At 59.9% G+C, this 11350-nt stretch overlaps 1 protein-coding gene across 3 annotated transcripts; it reads left to right on the top strand.

Moving 5' to 3' along the window:
* Positions 1–977: 977 nt before the first annotated feature.
* Positions 978–10814, top strand: FDXR (ferredoxin reductase). Of its 3 annotated transcripts, none has more exons than XM_036088556.2 (12): positions 978–1156; positions 1925–2022; positions 6434–6529; positions 6738–6860; positions 7040–7153; positions 7507–7608; positions 8394–8501; positions 8749–8833; positions 8970–9169; positions 9251–9422; positions 10077–10260; positions 10382–10814. In XM_036088556.2, the coding sequence occupies exons 1-12, from the start codon at positions 1078–1080 to the stop codon at positions 10659–10661; spliced, it is 1641 nt and encodes a 546-aa protein (XP_035944449.2). In that variant the 5' UTR covers positions 978–1077; the 3' UTR covers positions 10662–10814. The 3 variants fall into 3 exon arrangements, with proteins under 3 accessions (XP_035944449.2, XP_035944452.2, XP_077922174.1); XM_036088559.2 differs by having other exon boundaries at positions 10077–10247; positions 10382–10662; XM_078066048.1 differs by lacking the exons at positions 978–1156; positions 1925–2022 and adding an exon at positions 3636–4125.
* Positions 10815–11350: the final 536 nt, after the last annotated feature.

The following is an 11350-nucleotide window of genomic DNA, read 5'->3' as shown; positions in this document are numbered from 1 at the left end:
TTTGTGATTTGTGCACTTTTCTGTTTGTTAGACTTCAATAAAAAGACAATTAAAAAATGATAAGGCAGGGACACCGGCTCAGCCGGTTAAGCGTCTGCCTTCGGCTCAGATCATGATCCCAGCATCCTGGGATCGAGTCCCGCATGGGGCTCCCCGCACAGCAGGGCAGTCTGTGGTCTTCAATTCTGATCTCTTAAAATATTTTGCATTAAAATATTTTTTACCTTAATTACTGAGGTTTTTGGCGCCCCCTGAAATTCTGCACCCGAAGCCCGGGTCTTAGCAGCCTCACCCTTAGTACCAGTCCAGTTGGGACAGGAATGGGAGGTATGGCTCAGCCCTTAGTACCAAGGGCAAGCCGCTCCTCCCCTGTTTCTTCACCTACGTGAAGGGGAGCGGGGTGAGGTGGGACTTGATCTCTCAGGTTTAAAATGCTGCCTGGCCGGAACTGGACAGCATGTGGCTGGGGTCACACCTGCACAAAGCCCACGTGCGGCCAAGGCCCCACAGGAGCCCTTTTTCCCCAGACTTCCGGACTCCGTGGTTATCACGCTAAGGGAAGGGAGGCTCCTTTGGAACTCGACTCGTGATTGGTTGGGAAGAAACCAGGCCCGGGCCAGGCGTGTACGCTATCAAAAGGGGCCCATGCGTCATCAGAGAGCGACGAGCGTCTCCGAGGGGGAGAGCCTTAGTAAAGTAAGCTCCTTCCTAATTGGCTCCCTCCATCAGGCGGGATTGAAACAGCGATGGAGATTCGCTCTCGTTCAACGCTAGCCTCCAGATGATTGGATTGGGGAGAAAATTATTAAGTCACTAAGGCTCGGAAGTCCTGGGGGCGGGCCCTCAGCGGTAGGGGGTGGATCGGCGGGCGGGCTTCTCTTTTGGGGGCGGGCTTCTTTCCGGGATGGAGGCGTGGCCTCCACTCTGTGCGGTCCCAGAGCGCGGGAGGCGGGACTTGGGGGCGGGGCGGGGGCAGGTCGGGGGCGGGGCCGGAGCCCGCGCGGAGCACGGATGCCCCGGCACTGAGCGCGGGGCGTCTCCGGGATCCTGTCCTCTGGCTGGTTGCTCTTCCAAGCCATGGCCCCGCGTTGCTGGCGCTGGTGGCACTGGTCGGCGTGGCGTCGGACCCGGCCGCCTCCCGCCGGGAGCACCCCGAGTAGGAGCAGGGCACCTACCTGTAGGGCTGAATGGCAGCGCGGGGAGGCCTGCGAGCGTCAAGTGTGGGGGTCAGAGCGGAGCTGGGGCAGGGCTGGAGAGGGGCGAGAGGGGGCCAGGGGCGAAACCGGAGGGGTCCACTCCTACGGACGAGATTGGCGTGGTGTACGGGGGCAGGTGGGGGCCTGTGCGGTCACATGTGTGTCAACAAAGTGAGAAGGGGAGACCGTGAGGTGCACAGGTGTGAGACTGGGTGAATGGGGGTTATATGAAGGTCTGGGAGCCCAGAGCGAAGTCTGAGGTAGAACAGGGGTCTATAGGAAAGACAGGGGTCTACAGGGACAATATAGCGTTCTGTGGAGAGAGAGTGGGTAGAAGAGCTACAGTCGGGCATTGTGGGAGATCCACGGGGGCAAGATTGGGATGATTTGGAGTCCGTAGGAAGGATGTGGTAGTCTAGCTGGGTGGGTAGGGAACCCTGTAAGAAAATGAAGTACTGTGCAGGGCAGCTTCAGGGGTGATGGGGATTGTTGAGTGGGCATAGTAAATTCCTGGGTGAGATGCGGGGCTCTGGATGAAGACACAGCCTTTGGGGGTTCAGACGAAGTAAGGGATCCTGCAAACGCCAAAGCTTTGAGGAAAGAGGAGGAGGGTGCAAGTAGGGGTGAAGCTTGGGAAGCTCCAGCTTCTGCCTGATGTTGACGTTGGTTTGGGAAGTGCTGATCTGACCTTCCATCCCTTTTCTCCCCCCACCCCGCCCCCCTACCAGGCTTCCGGCAGCAGTTCTCTACACAGGAGCAGCCCCCTCAGATCTGTGTGGTGGGCAGTGGCCCAGCCGGCTTCTATACCGCCCAACACCTGCTAAAGGTGAGCCACATTTTCCTGGTTCCCTCGCCTATGATTCACCTGCTGCTCCAATCCTGGGGGAAAGCCCCACCCCCTTTGAGTTTTAAAAGCACTCCTGGATCCCTGATGGGAAAGGGGCTCCCAGCACATCTAGACTGGACACTCCCTATATGCTTTGTCACCTACATCTGGGGCTCCCCACTCTAGGTCCTCAGCTATGGGAGAAGTGGTCAGTGGCAGATGGCCTGCTCTGCCACGTTGGCCAAGCCCTTCACGGAGTTTATGCAGACCTGCAGATGACTTTATCCTGCCCCTCATCTTCCCTTCCTCTCTCTCTCTCTCTCTCCTCTGTCCTCAACATCCTAGTCTTGAGGCTACCCCCTCTTCTCAGGGTTTTCTGTCCCTGCAGCCACCTTGTCATGCTCCAGCCCTCCCCATGCTATGTTGTTCTTTCAGCCTGCCCTCCACCCCCCATTCCTCCCACCCCAAGGCCGGAGCCTCAAGGCTTACAGTGTTGGCCTTGTTGGGCAGGGCCCCAAGGCTGCTGGTTACCCTTGAGACTTGGGCAGATCTGGGTGGGAGGGAGGGGGGAGGGAGAACCGCAGGTGGGAGGGGGAGAGGGAGACCTAGGCTGACTAAGACATGACACAGTGGCCTTGCTTTGGAGGGACTTGGAGTGTCTGTGGAGAGACAGGAGAAAGAATGAATATATTAATTGTACACACATATATGCAGAAACTGAAAAGGTGGGGTAATCAATCGTCCTAGTTTGCCTAGGACATGGAGCTTTCAATGTTAAAGCCGGGAGGGTCTCGGAGAGACCAGCATGAGTTGGACACCCTGCTGAAAAGTGACCTAAACACGCCTTCCAAGCAACACAGGTGAAAAAGCTAATTACCGAGATGTGACCAGCATGAGCTGAGTTAGGCGCAGTCAGTCAGAAAGGGTTTCCTGGAGAAGGTGCCTTTGAGCTTCCTTGAAGGAGGTGGGCTTTGGAGAGGACGTGCCACGTGTGGGAGGTCATGCATGGACAAACTGCCTTGTGGTAGAATAGCCCCGGGCCATTGGATGGAGACCAGGGATCCCACAGGGTCTGGGGAGATCCTGGAGGGCTTTGTATAAGGTGCACTTGCTACCTGAGCCTGAAATTTGGGGAGCGGGGAGAGTGGGCCTCCCAGGCAGGCTTCTCAGTGCCCCCAGTGGGAGCAGTGGCCCTGGCCTGCACTCAGCCGGCGCACACTTGCACATGCTTTCCTCGTGAGAGGCGCTGGGGGATGGGCTCAGGAGCCAGTTACAAGCCAGTCCTTGCCCACCGGGAGTTCCAGCCTACTGGCTGTGCTCCCGAGACAGGAACGTACGCCACACATGTGGGACAGTGGCACTTAGCTGAGCGGGCGCTGTAGGCGTCTCATCTCCCCATGCCAACCTTTGAAGCAGGTGTCATGACTCTTACTTCGCAGGTAAGGACACCGAGGCTGCGCGACATTGCCCAGGGTCCCCACCTGGACAGGGGAGATGCTAGGACCTGAGTGCAGGTCTGTCACCATACACAGCCTTTACAATACCATCGACTATGTGCCCTGTTGCTGTACCTTTCATCCCTGTGATTTATCCATTCCATAACTGGAAACCTGTACCTCCCACTCTCCTTCCCCCATTTTGCCCCCCGCCCCCGCACCCACCAGTCTCTTCTCTGTCTTTATGGGTCAGAGCTGCTCTTGAGTACCATGCTAGGCCAGCCATTCAGCAGTGATTTATTGGACACTGACATGTTCCAGGCGCATAGGCTTGACCCTAGGAACATGGGTACGAGCAGGACAAGCATAGCCCCTCTGCTCAAGGACATGACAGCCCAATGGGGGGTGGAGTTGTGGAGTTGAGGGGAAGAGGGTTTATCCAGGCTCTGAGGGTCTGATAGTGGAAGCACAGAAACCAGGGGCGGGGGGCGTGGTGTACAGAGAGCTGCACCCAGCGCGGCCTGGAGGAGGAGATGTCCGCATTGCTGTCTGAAGGACAGAAGCTGCCAGGGGGACGAGGGGCGGCTGACAGGCAAGAGAGTCCCAGGCACAGAGAGCTGCATGGACAAAGGCCCGGAAGGAGGAGAGGATGCCCCCCTGGGGACAAGTGAGTTGGGGAAGAACGGCTTGTGGGTAAGGGTGGAGAGCTGATGGAGGAGGCAGGTGGGCCCAGAGCCGGGGTGCCTCGGAAGCCACTGCCTTGGAGGCAAGCATCGTCTCGTGGTGCTATCCACTGCCCTCCCCTCCTTCCATCAGAGTCCTCGGGTAGTTAGTCACATGCTCAGACCTAATCAAACTGTTGACTCCAAGCCTGGAACCTAGGAATCAACGATTTTTAACAAACGCCCCAGGGGATGCTGCCCACTGCTCTGGGTATAGTTGGCTTCACTGAAAGGGTTTAGGCAAGCACCCCGTTTTTGACATGGAGCTCTCTCTGCCTGTAGGGCAGACAGTGGGGCAGGGAGGCAGGGCCGGTGGCCGGGAGAGCAACGAAGAGCTGCTGAGGGGGCGATGGGGGAGGGCGAGGGGAAGATAGGTGACTGGGCAGGGTTGAGGGGAGTCAGGGACAAACCCCAGGTTCTGGCTCAGGCTGTGGGTGGATGGGTTGGGAGGGAATACAGGAGCAGAAGGAAAGAGTTTTGGGGGCAGAGGGAGTTGACTTGCATCTAGGTGGGTTTGAGGAGTCTGCAGTGTTGTCCAGGGCTGTTAGGTTTGGAGGGGGCAGCCGGGCAGGGGAGAGAGTAGAACATGGGCATGTCTACAGGAATCCGAGGTCACAGGGAGTGGATGCAGCTTCCCCAAGGGAACGTGTGTTGGGGGGTGGGAGGGGTCCCACATTGGAAGAACCTCAGAGAGTGTTTTCATTAGAGGGGGGCAGGAGGAAAGAAGCCTGAGAAAGAACAGCCGGAGGGAGAAGAGGGAGCTGAGTTAGGGAAGAGCGGGTCCCTGAAGACAAGGTCGGCCGGGAGAGAGATCCAGTAAACAGGCCAGCACGCCTAGCATTGCAGAGGTGGCCTTGGACAGGACAGTGTGACCAGGAGGAGCGGATCCATAGCAGGAAAGGATGGAAGATAAAGGCGAAAAGCCGGGCTGTGTGGGTCACAGACTGCCACGCCGAGCAGTTTGAACTTTGCCCCTTGGCTGTGGGCAGCTGGGGAAGGTTCAGGGGCGAGGCAGTGATGTAATAGGAAAGGACAGCTTTTTGACTGAGCACCCGCAGTGGGTCGGGTGCTGGGCTAAGTGCTTCAGGCCTTGCTCTTTAACGAGAAGCTCAGAAACATCCCCCGGGTTGGTCCCTGCGGCGTCATGTGTGGCTGCGGCGTCCTGGGGCGTAAAGGAGGTGGTTTGGGCATTACCTGTGGCTGGGATGGGTGGGGAGAGCAGGAGACACGGATGGGCAGACGGGGCGTGGGGGGCCTGGACTTGGGTGTAGGCAGTGGAGGGGAGGGCAGGAGGGGGTTTAGACAAAGGTGAGGAGGTGAGTGTGAGCCTTTGTAGGGGTGAGGGCAACTGGAGGGCAGGAGCTCATTTGGCCTGAGTCCCACAGAGTTGAGAGTATCACAGCAAGAGCCTAGGATGGGGGTGCAAGGCAGGGCGGTGTCATCCCCCGAAGCCCCAACTGCTTGACTCCAAATCTGCGTCTCTCACTGTCCTGACCTTCTGGATGCTTCCCAACAACCTGGAGAGGGGGCTCTTATCTGTCCCAGTTTGCAGAGGAAGAGTCTGAGACCCCGCAGATCTTGGGACCGGCCAGGGCCACATGGCTGATCGGTGGCAGCCCAGACCCGACCTCTCTGCCCAACCGCAACCCTTTGCCTTCCCTGTGGCCCCTCTAGGTGCTCCAGAGGGCAGGCAAGGTGGGACCACCTATATAACTGAGCTCATTTTTTCTAAAACAGAGCGAGCCACTTCCGTCTCCCTCTGACCCCCAGAAGCCCCGGCTGTGCTCCCCACCCCATGTCCTGGTGGTCCCTTTTCCAACAGGATGACTTGGGAGACTAGAGCTAAGGCGAGTATGCATTTCAAAGGGTAGTTGTCAGCTCCTCAGACTGGCTGGGCATTTCTAGATCTATCGAAGGGTTCTAGGGCAGGGCTGTGTGTCAGGCCTGGCCCAAGAAGATGAAGAAGCTCCCCTCGTATGACTCCAGTGGCGGGCGAGCTGCCTCCTTCCTTAGTGGGTCAGAGTCCTTGCCGTCTCGAGGGGCTGGCAGTCCCGAGGTCTGGCCTCCGCTGCCTGGGCTACTCTGCTGCCCCAGTCCTGCTGTCTGGCTCTCCAGGCAGATGGGGAGTCGGGGGCCTCTCTTTCTCCTTGTGTCCTCAGCGCACTGAGCTGGGCTCTCCCGCCCTGTCGGGGAAGGGAGGACCCATAGGGCCCAGCCTCTCCCTCGGCCCCACCAGCTGCTCTTTCTCCCCAGCACCACCCCCGGGCCCACGTGGACATCTACGAGAAGCAGCTGGTGCCCTTTGGCCTGGTGCGCTTTGGCGTGGCGCCCGACCACCCCGAGGTGAAGGTGGGTCTCTCTGGGTCGGAGGAGGAGTTTGGGGACTTTGGTCAAGGTCAGGAGGGAAAGGAGGCTCCCTGGCTGCATGGAATGACCCCAGACCCTCTGTGTGGATGCCGCACAGGTTCCCTCCTGGGGACATTGTGAGGCGAGGGTGGCACAGGCATGATCCCTGGAGTGCCCCACCCCTAACCCCTTCCCCTCTGGGGCCTGGCAGAATGTCATCAACACCTTTACCCAGACGGCTCGCTCGGACCGATGTGCCTTCCGTGGCAACGTGGCGGTCGGCAGGGACGTGGCTGTGTCGGAGCTGCGGGCGGCCTACCATGCCGTGGTGCTGGTGAGTGCGGACGGGTGGAGGGCAGGGCAACAGCCCGAGGTAGGGTGGAAGGCAGTAGGGGAGAGGCCCAACCCACTGGGCAGGGCCTGGGGTGGCAACTGGGGAGGAGGAGCCAGAAGGAGGCCTGCCAGGGTCTGCCGGGCCCTTAGCTGGTCCAAGCACTCTGGGTCTTTCCTCAGAGCTATGGGGCAGAGGACCATCAGACCCTGGAAATTCCCGGTGAGGAGCTTCCTGGTGTTTTCTCGGCCCGGGCCTTTGTGGGCTGGTACAACGGGCTTCCTGAGAATCGGGAGGTGAGTTTGGGGAGCACTGCTGCTACTTCTTCCTCCCCACTCCTCAGCCAGGGCCAGGGGCCGCTCTTGGATGCCACAGCTGGGGGACTGGGGAGCCACTGTCCCAAACTGGGAGGCTCCTAGGGAGATGAGATGTGAGACATCAGCTGCCTGAGGGGGAAGGTCAACCAGGGAAGGCCTCTGGGAGAAGGTGGGGCTGGGTAGGAGAGGAGGGGCGTCAGCTGAGGCTCAGGTGGGGTGGGCTTTCCAGGTGTGGGGAAGCCTGGGGGCTCGGCTGGTGACTGGGCATGAGCTGAGATTAGCCTGACTGGGGCCAAGGCCAGGGGAGCCCTACCCAGACCTCTGCTTGCCAGCTGGCGCCAGACCTGAGCTGCGACACAGCTGCGATCCTGGGGCAAGGGAATGTGGCTCTGGATGTGGCCCGGATCCTGCTGACCCCGCCTGAGCACCTGGAGGTGAGTGGGCAGGTCAGGGGGGGGAGGGCTGGAGCTGGGGTCACACCGGGGAGAGGATGCTACTGCCTGCAGGGTCCAGGCCTCACCCTCCAAGCTGAGCTCAGTGCCTCTGTTTCCCTCTGGTGCCAGGCAGAGGCCTCCTGGAAGGCAGCCCTTGAGCTTTGCTTCATACCGTTTCTCCCTTCACTTTCTGCACTCCAGCTACATGGATGGCCCTTTAAAAACAACAACAACTATTCAGTGTGTACATATCACTCCCCCTGCCAGTTAACCTGTGTTTATCTTAGTTCTTGGCTCAATTGTCCCTTCCTCCAGGAAGCCCTCCAGTACCACCTTAATAGGTCCATTTCCCTTCTTCTCATAGACTTGTCTACTTCTCTTTCAAAGCATGTTGTCACCACTACAACTTTATACTTGTTGATGAATATTTGACAAGTATCACTGTCTCCACCAGATCAGAAGCTCTGTGAGGGCCGGCACCACGTCTCTCTTGCTTACCGTTGACACCCCACCCCACCCCGCCCCACCCCCATGCCCCTTGCCTAGTGCCTGGCACTTGCTACACACTCAGGAAACACTTGTTGAATGAAAGAGCAGGAGCCTGGTTTGCTACTGGGTGGAGCCATTTGCAGAATTGGAGGCAGTGCTCCATCTGGCCACCAGGAGGCGCAGTGGTGCAATTCCCGGCCGCAGACCTCCCCGCTGAGGGTAGGAAAACCGCCGCCGAATGCAAAGTCCCCTTGCTGGTCAGCATCCGATGACTTCAAGCCCTCCTTTTGTGCCAGAAAACGGACATCACAGAGGCTGCCCTGGGGGTACTGAGGCAGAGTCGGGTGAAGACGGTGTGGATAGTGGGCCGCCGCGGACCCCTGCAAGTAGCCTTCACCATTAAGGTGCTGGGGCCAGAGGGGGGTCAGGGTCCCACATAGATGGTCTGCCCTTGGGAGGTGTGGCAGGACTGAGTCCCCGAGAATGGCTGCTGCCTGGGGTGGAAGAGGGGGGAGGCAGGCAGGGCCCGGGGGCCTGGTGCCTTCTGTGGTAGGTGGTGGTGGTGTCTCCCATCAGGGCTGGGCTCTGGGGTGGGTGCAGGAGTGGAGAGTGCTCTGGCCCTGAACTCCTCCCCTACCTCCCACCCCCAAGGAGCTTCGGGAGATGATTCAGTTACCAGGAACCCGGCCCATTTTGGATCCTGCGGATTTCTTGGGCCTTCAGGACAGAATCAAGGGTGAGGGGCCCTGACCTGGCCCCCTAGCTCACTAGGGAGGGGATGGTCTAGGTCAGAGAGGGCTTGGGGGAGGGCTTGGGGAGAGAGGGCTGTAATCCAGGGACAGGCCTGCCTGAAATGTTCTCATCGCTGACAGAGGTCCCCCGGCAGAGGAAGCGGCTGACAGAACTTCTCCTTCGAACAGCCACGGAGAACCCAGGGGTGGAGGGGGCTGCCCGCCACGCGCTGGCCTCCCGCACCTGGGGCCTCCGCTTCTTCCGAAGCCCCCAGCGGGTGCTGCCCTCACCAGACGGGCGACGGGTAGCTGGCGTTCGCCTGGCAGTCACCAGACTGGAGGTGAGTCTCGTGTTACCCAGAGACACCCCTTTCTCAAGTCTCCCCGCCCCAGCCTGGTGTTGCCCACACTCTCCTCAACAGGGTGTTGGTGAGGCCGCCCGCGCAGCGCCCACTGGAGACACGGAAGACCTCCCTTGTGGGCTGGTACTGAGCAGTGTGGGGTATAAGAGCCGTCCCATCGACCCCAGTGTGCCCTTTGACCCCAAACTTGGGGTCATCCCCAATATGGAAGGCCGGGTTATAGATGTGCCAGGTGAGAGGACGCAGGGAGGCTAGGCACCAAACTATCGTGGGGGATGGAGAGGCTGCTCTCTCCCATTCATTCATTCGGCCAGTGACATGCACTAAGAAACTGCCCTGTCCCTGGAGCCCATCCTGGGGCCCAGCCACCCTCCTCCTGGCTCGAGCTGGGAGGGAAGTTCCCAGGCTAGCCGACATGCCCGCGTATGCCTGCTTACCTCGTCATGCACTTGACCGAGGCCTGCTCCGGGCTAGGCCCCCGTGCTCAGGGCTGGGATTAGAGATCACACGACAGCCCCTGTCCTAAGGGACCCGCCAGTCTGATTAAATACCCACATGCCTGCCTACTCATTCATCCCGTTCATGTTTAGAAGGGCCTGCTGAGACTGAAGGCGGGGCAAAGCCCATCTCCTACCCTCAGGGAGCTCCTGGCCGAGGGCGAGACTGAGGCGGGAGGGGTGGCGTGGTAAAAACAGGTTGAGAGGAGGCCAGCGCGCTGGGCCAGGATCCACAGTGGGCCCAAGTGGCAGGGCTGCTGGGAGGACTTGGGGTGTGTGGATGTGTGTGCCTGTGTGCATGTGCACGTGTGTGTGTGTACTGGGGGCTCAGGCTTGCCAGAAGCATCCAGCCACCTCCCCTTCCCTGAGCCTGTGTTGTCCCTTGCCAGGCCTCTACTGCAGCGGCTGGGTGAAGCGGGGGCCCACAGGGGTCATTGCCACTACCATGACCGACAGCTTCCTCACTGGCCAGATGCTGCTGCAGGACCTGAAGGCCGGGCTGCTGCCATCTGGTCCCAGGCCTGGCTATGCGGCCATCGAGGCCCTGCTCAGCAGCCGAGGTCTGGGCCCCGTGTGAGCTCTTGGGAGGCGTGGTGGGCAGCCCTGGGCCTTTCCGCTGTTTGGGAGGGGGTGCTCTGGGCTGGGGGTGGAAGAGGAGGAGTGGGAAGCAGTGACTCATCTTCCTGTACTTCAGGGGTCCGGCCTGTCTCTTTCTCGGACTGGGAGAAGCTGGATGCCGAGGAGGTGTCCCGGGGCAAGGGTGCCGGGAAGCCCAGGGAGAAGTTGCTGGATCCTCAGGAGATGCTGCGGCTGCTGGGGCGCTGAGCCTAGATCCCAGCCTGGCTGGCGGGGAGAGAAGGCATGCTGTGCGTGGGACAGGGGCCTGGGTCAGTCAGTGGGACTCTGCACCACAGCTGTGTCGCCTGCCCGCCCCGGCACCCGGTCTTGGCTGCCTCTTTTCCAGGGGCCTCTGAGCACTTCCTCCTGGCAGAAGGTTGCCCTTGCCAGAGATAACCTTAGATCGGGATGGGTGAGGTGCAGGCTTTCCTCCCTCCCACCTCTTTCCTGTCAGACTGTGGAGGGTCACCAGGTCAGGAATGTACTGGAAATAAAAGAGCTGTAATGGAGGGCCAGTGGTTGATATGTGACTTCTTTTGGGGCCTGGGGTCACCTTCCAGCCACAGCTCCCCTCGTGTCACCAGGTGGCGCTGCAGAGCCAGCTCCCTGCTCAGGGGCCTCTGGGGGGCGTGAGGGGGTTTGGCAGCCAGGCCCGGAACCCACTGTCCCTCTCTCTCTCGGCTTGGCTCTGCTGCTGCGACCTGCCTGGCTGCCTTCTGCTCACGCTGCAGACATCCTGGGACCCCAGCCTGCCTGCTCTGCTGGCCCTTCGGCCCAGTTCCCTTTCTGGTTAGCCCTCAGTAGAACCAAAACGAGAAGAGAAAAGCAGGAGTGAGGAGTCTGGGCAGCAGCTCGCCCCAGGCCCAGCCTGTGGCCGAGAGCATCTGGTACGGGTCCTCCCTCTCTGTCCACTCCCAAGGCCTTCCCACCTCTTGGTTTCCAGCCACACGGACAAGCCTTTTAAAAATAGTACCTCGTCTCTGTAGTGCTCTACAGTTTACAAGGCGTGTTCACCATCTTTGATGCCAGTCCCAAGAGGCTGGTC

The sequence above is a fragment of the Halichoerus grypus genome, chromosome 2 (genome assembly GCF_964656455.1).
Source record: "Halichoerus grypus chromosome 2, mHalGry1.hap1.1, whole genome shotgun sequence".
Taxonomy (NCBI): domain Eukaryota; kingdom Metazoa; phylum Chordata; class Mammalia; order Carnivora; family Phocidae; genus Halichoerus; species Halichoerus grypus.
Note: the sequence above shows the minus strand (reverse complement) of the source record. Positions and strands in the feature narration are given on the sequence as shown.

Bases quoted from the DNA above. Each gene is read 5' to 3' on its own strand.
- FDXR (XM_036088556.2), top strand. From the start codon at position 1,078: ATGGCCCCGCGTTGCTGGCGCTGGTGGCACTGGTCGGCGTGGCGTCGG. The intron at 6,861-7,039 runs GTGAGTGCGGAC...GTCTTTCCTCAG, and splicing joins CCTACCATGCCGTGGTGCTG to AGCTATGGGGCAGAGGACCA. The intron at 7,154-7,506 runs GTGAGTTTGGGG...TCTGCTTGCCAG, and splicing joins GGCTTCCTGAGAATCGGGAG to CTGGCGCCAGACCTGAGCTG.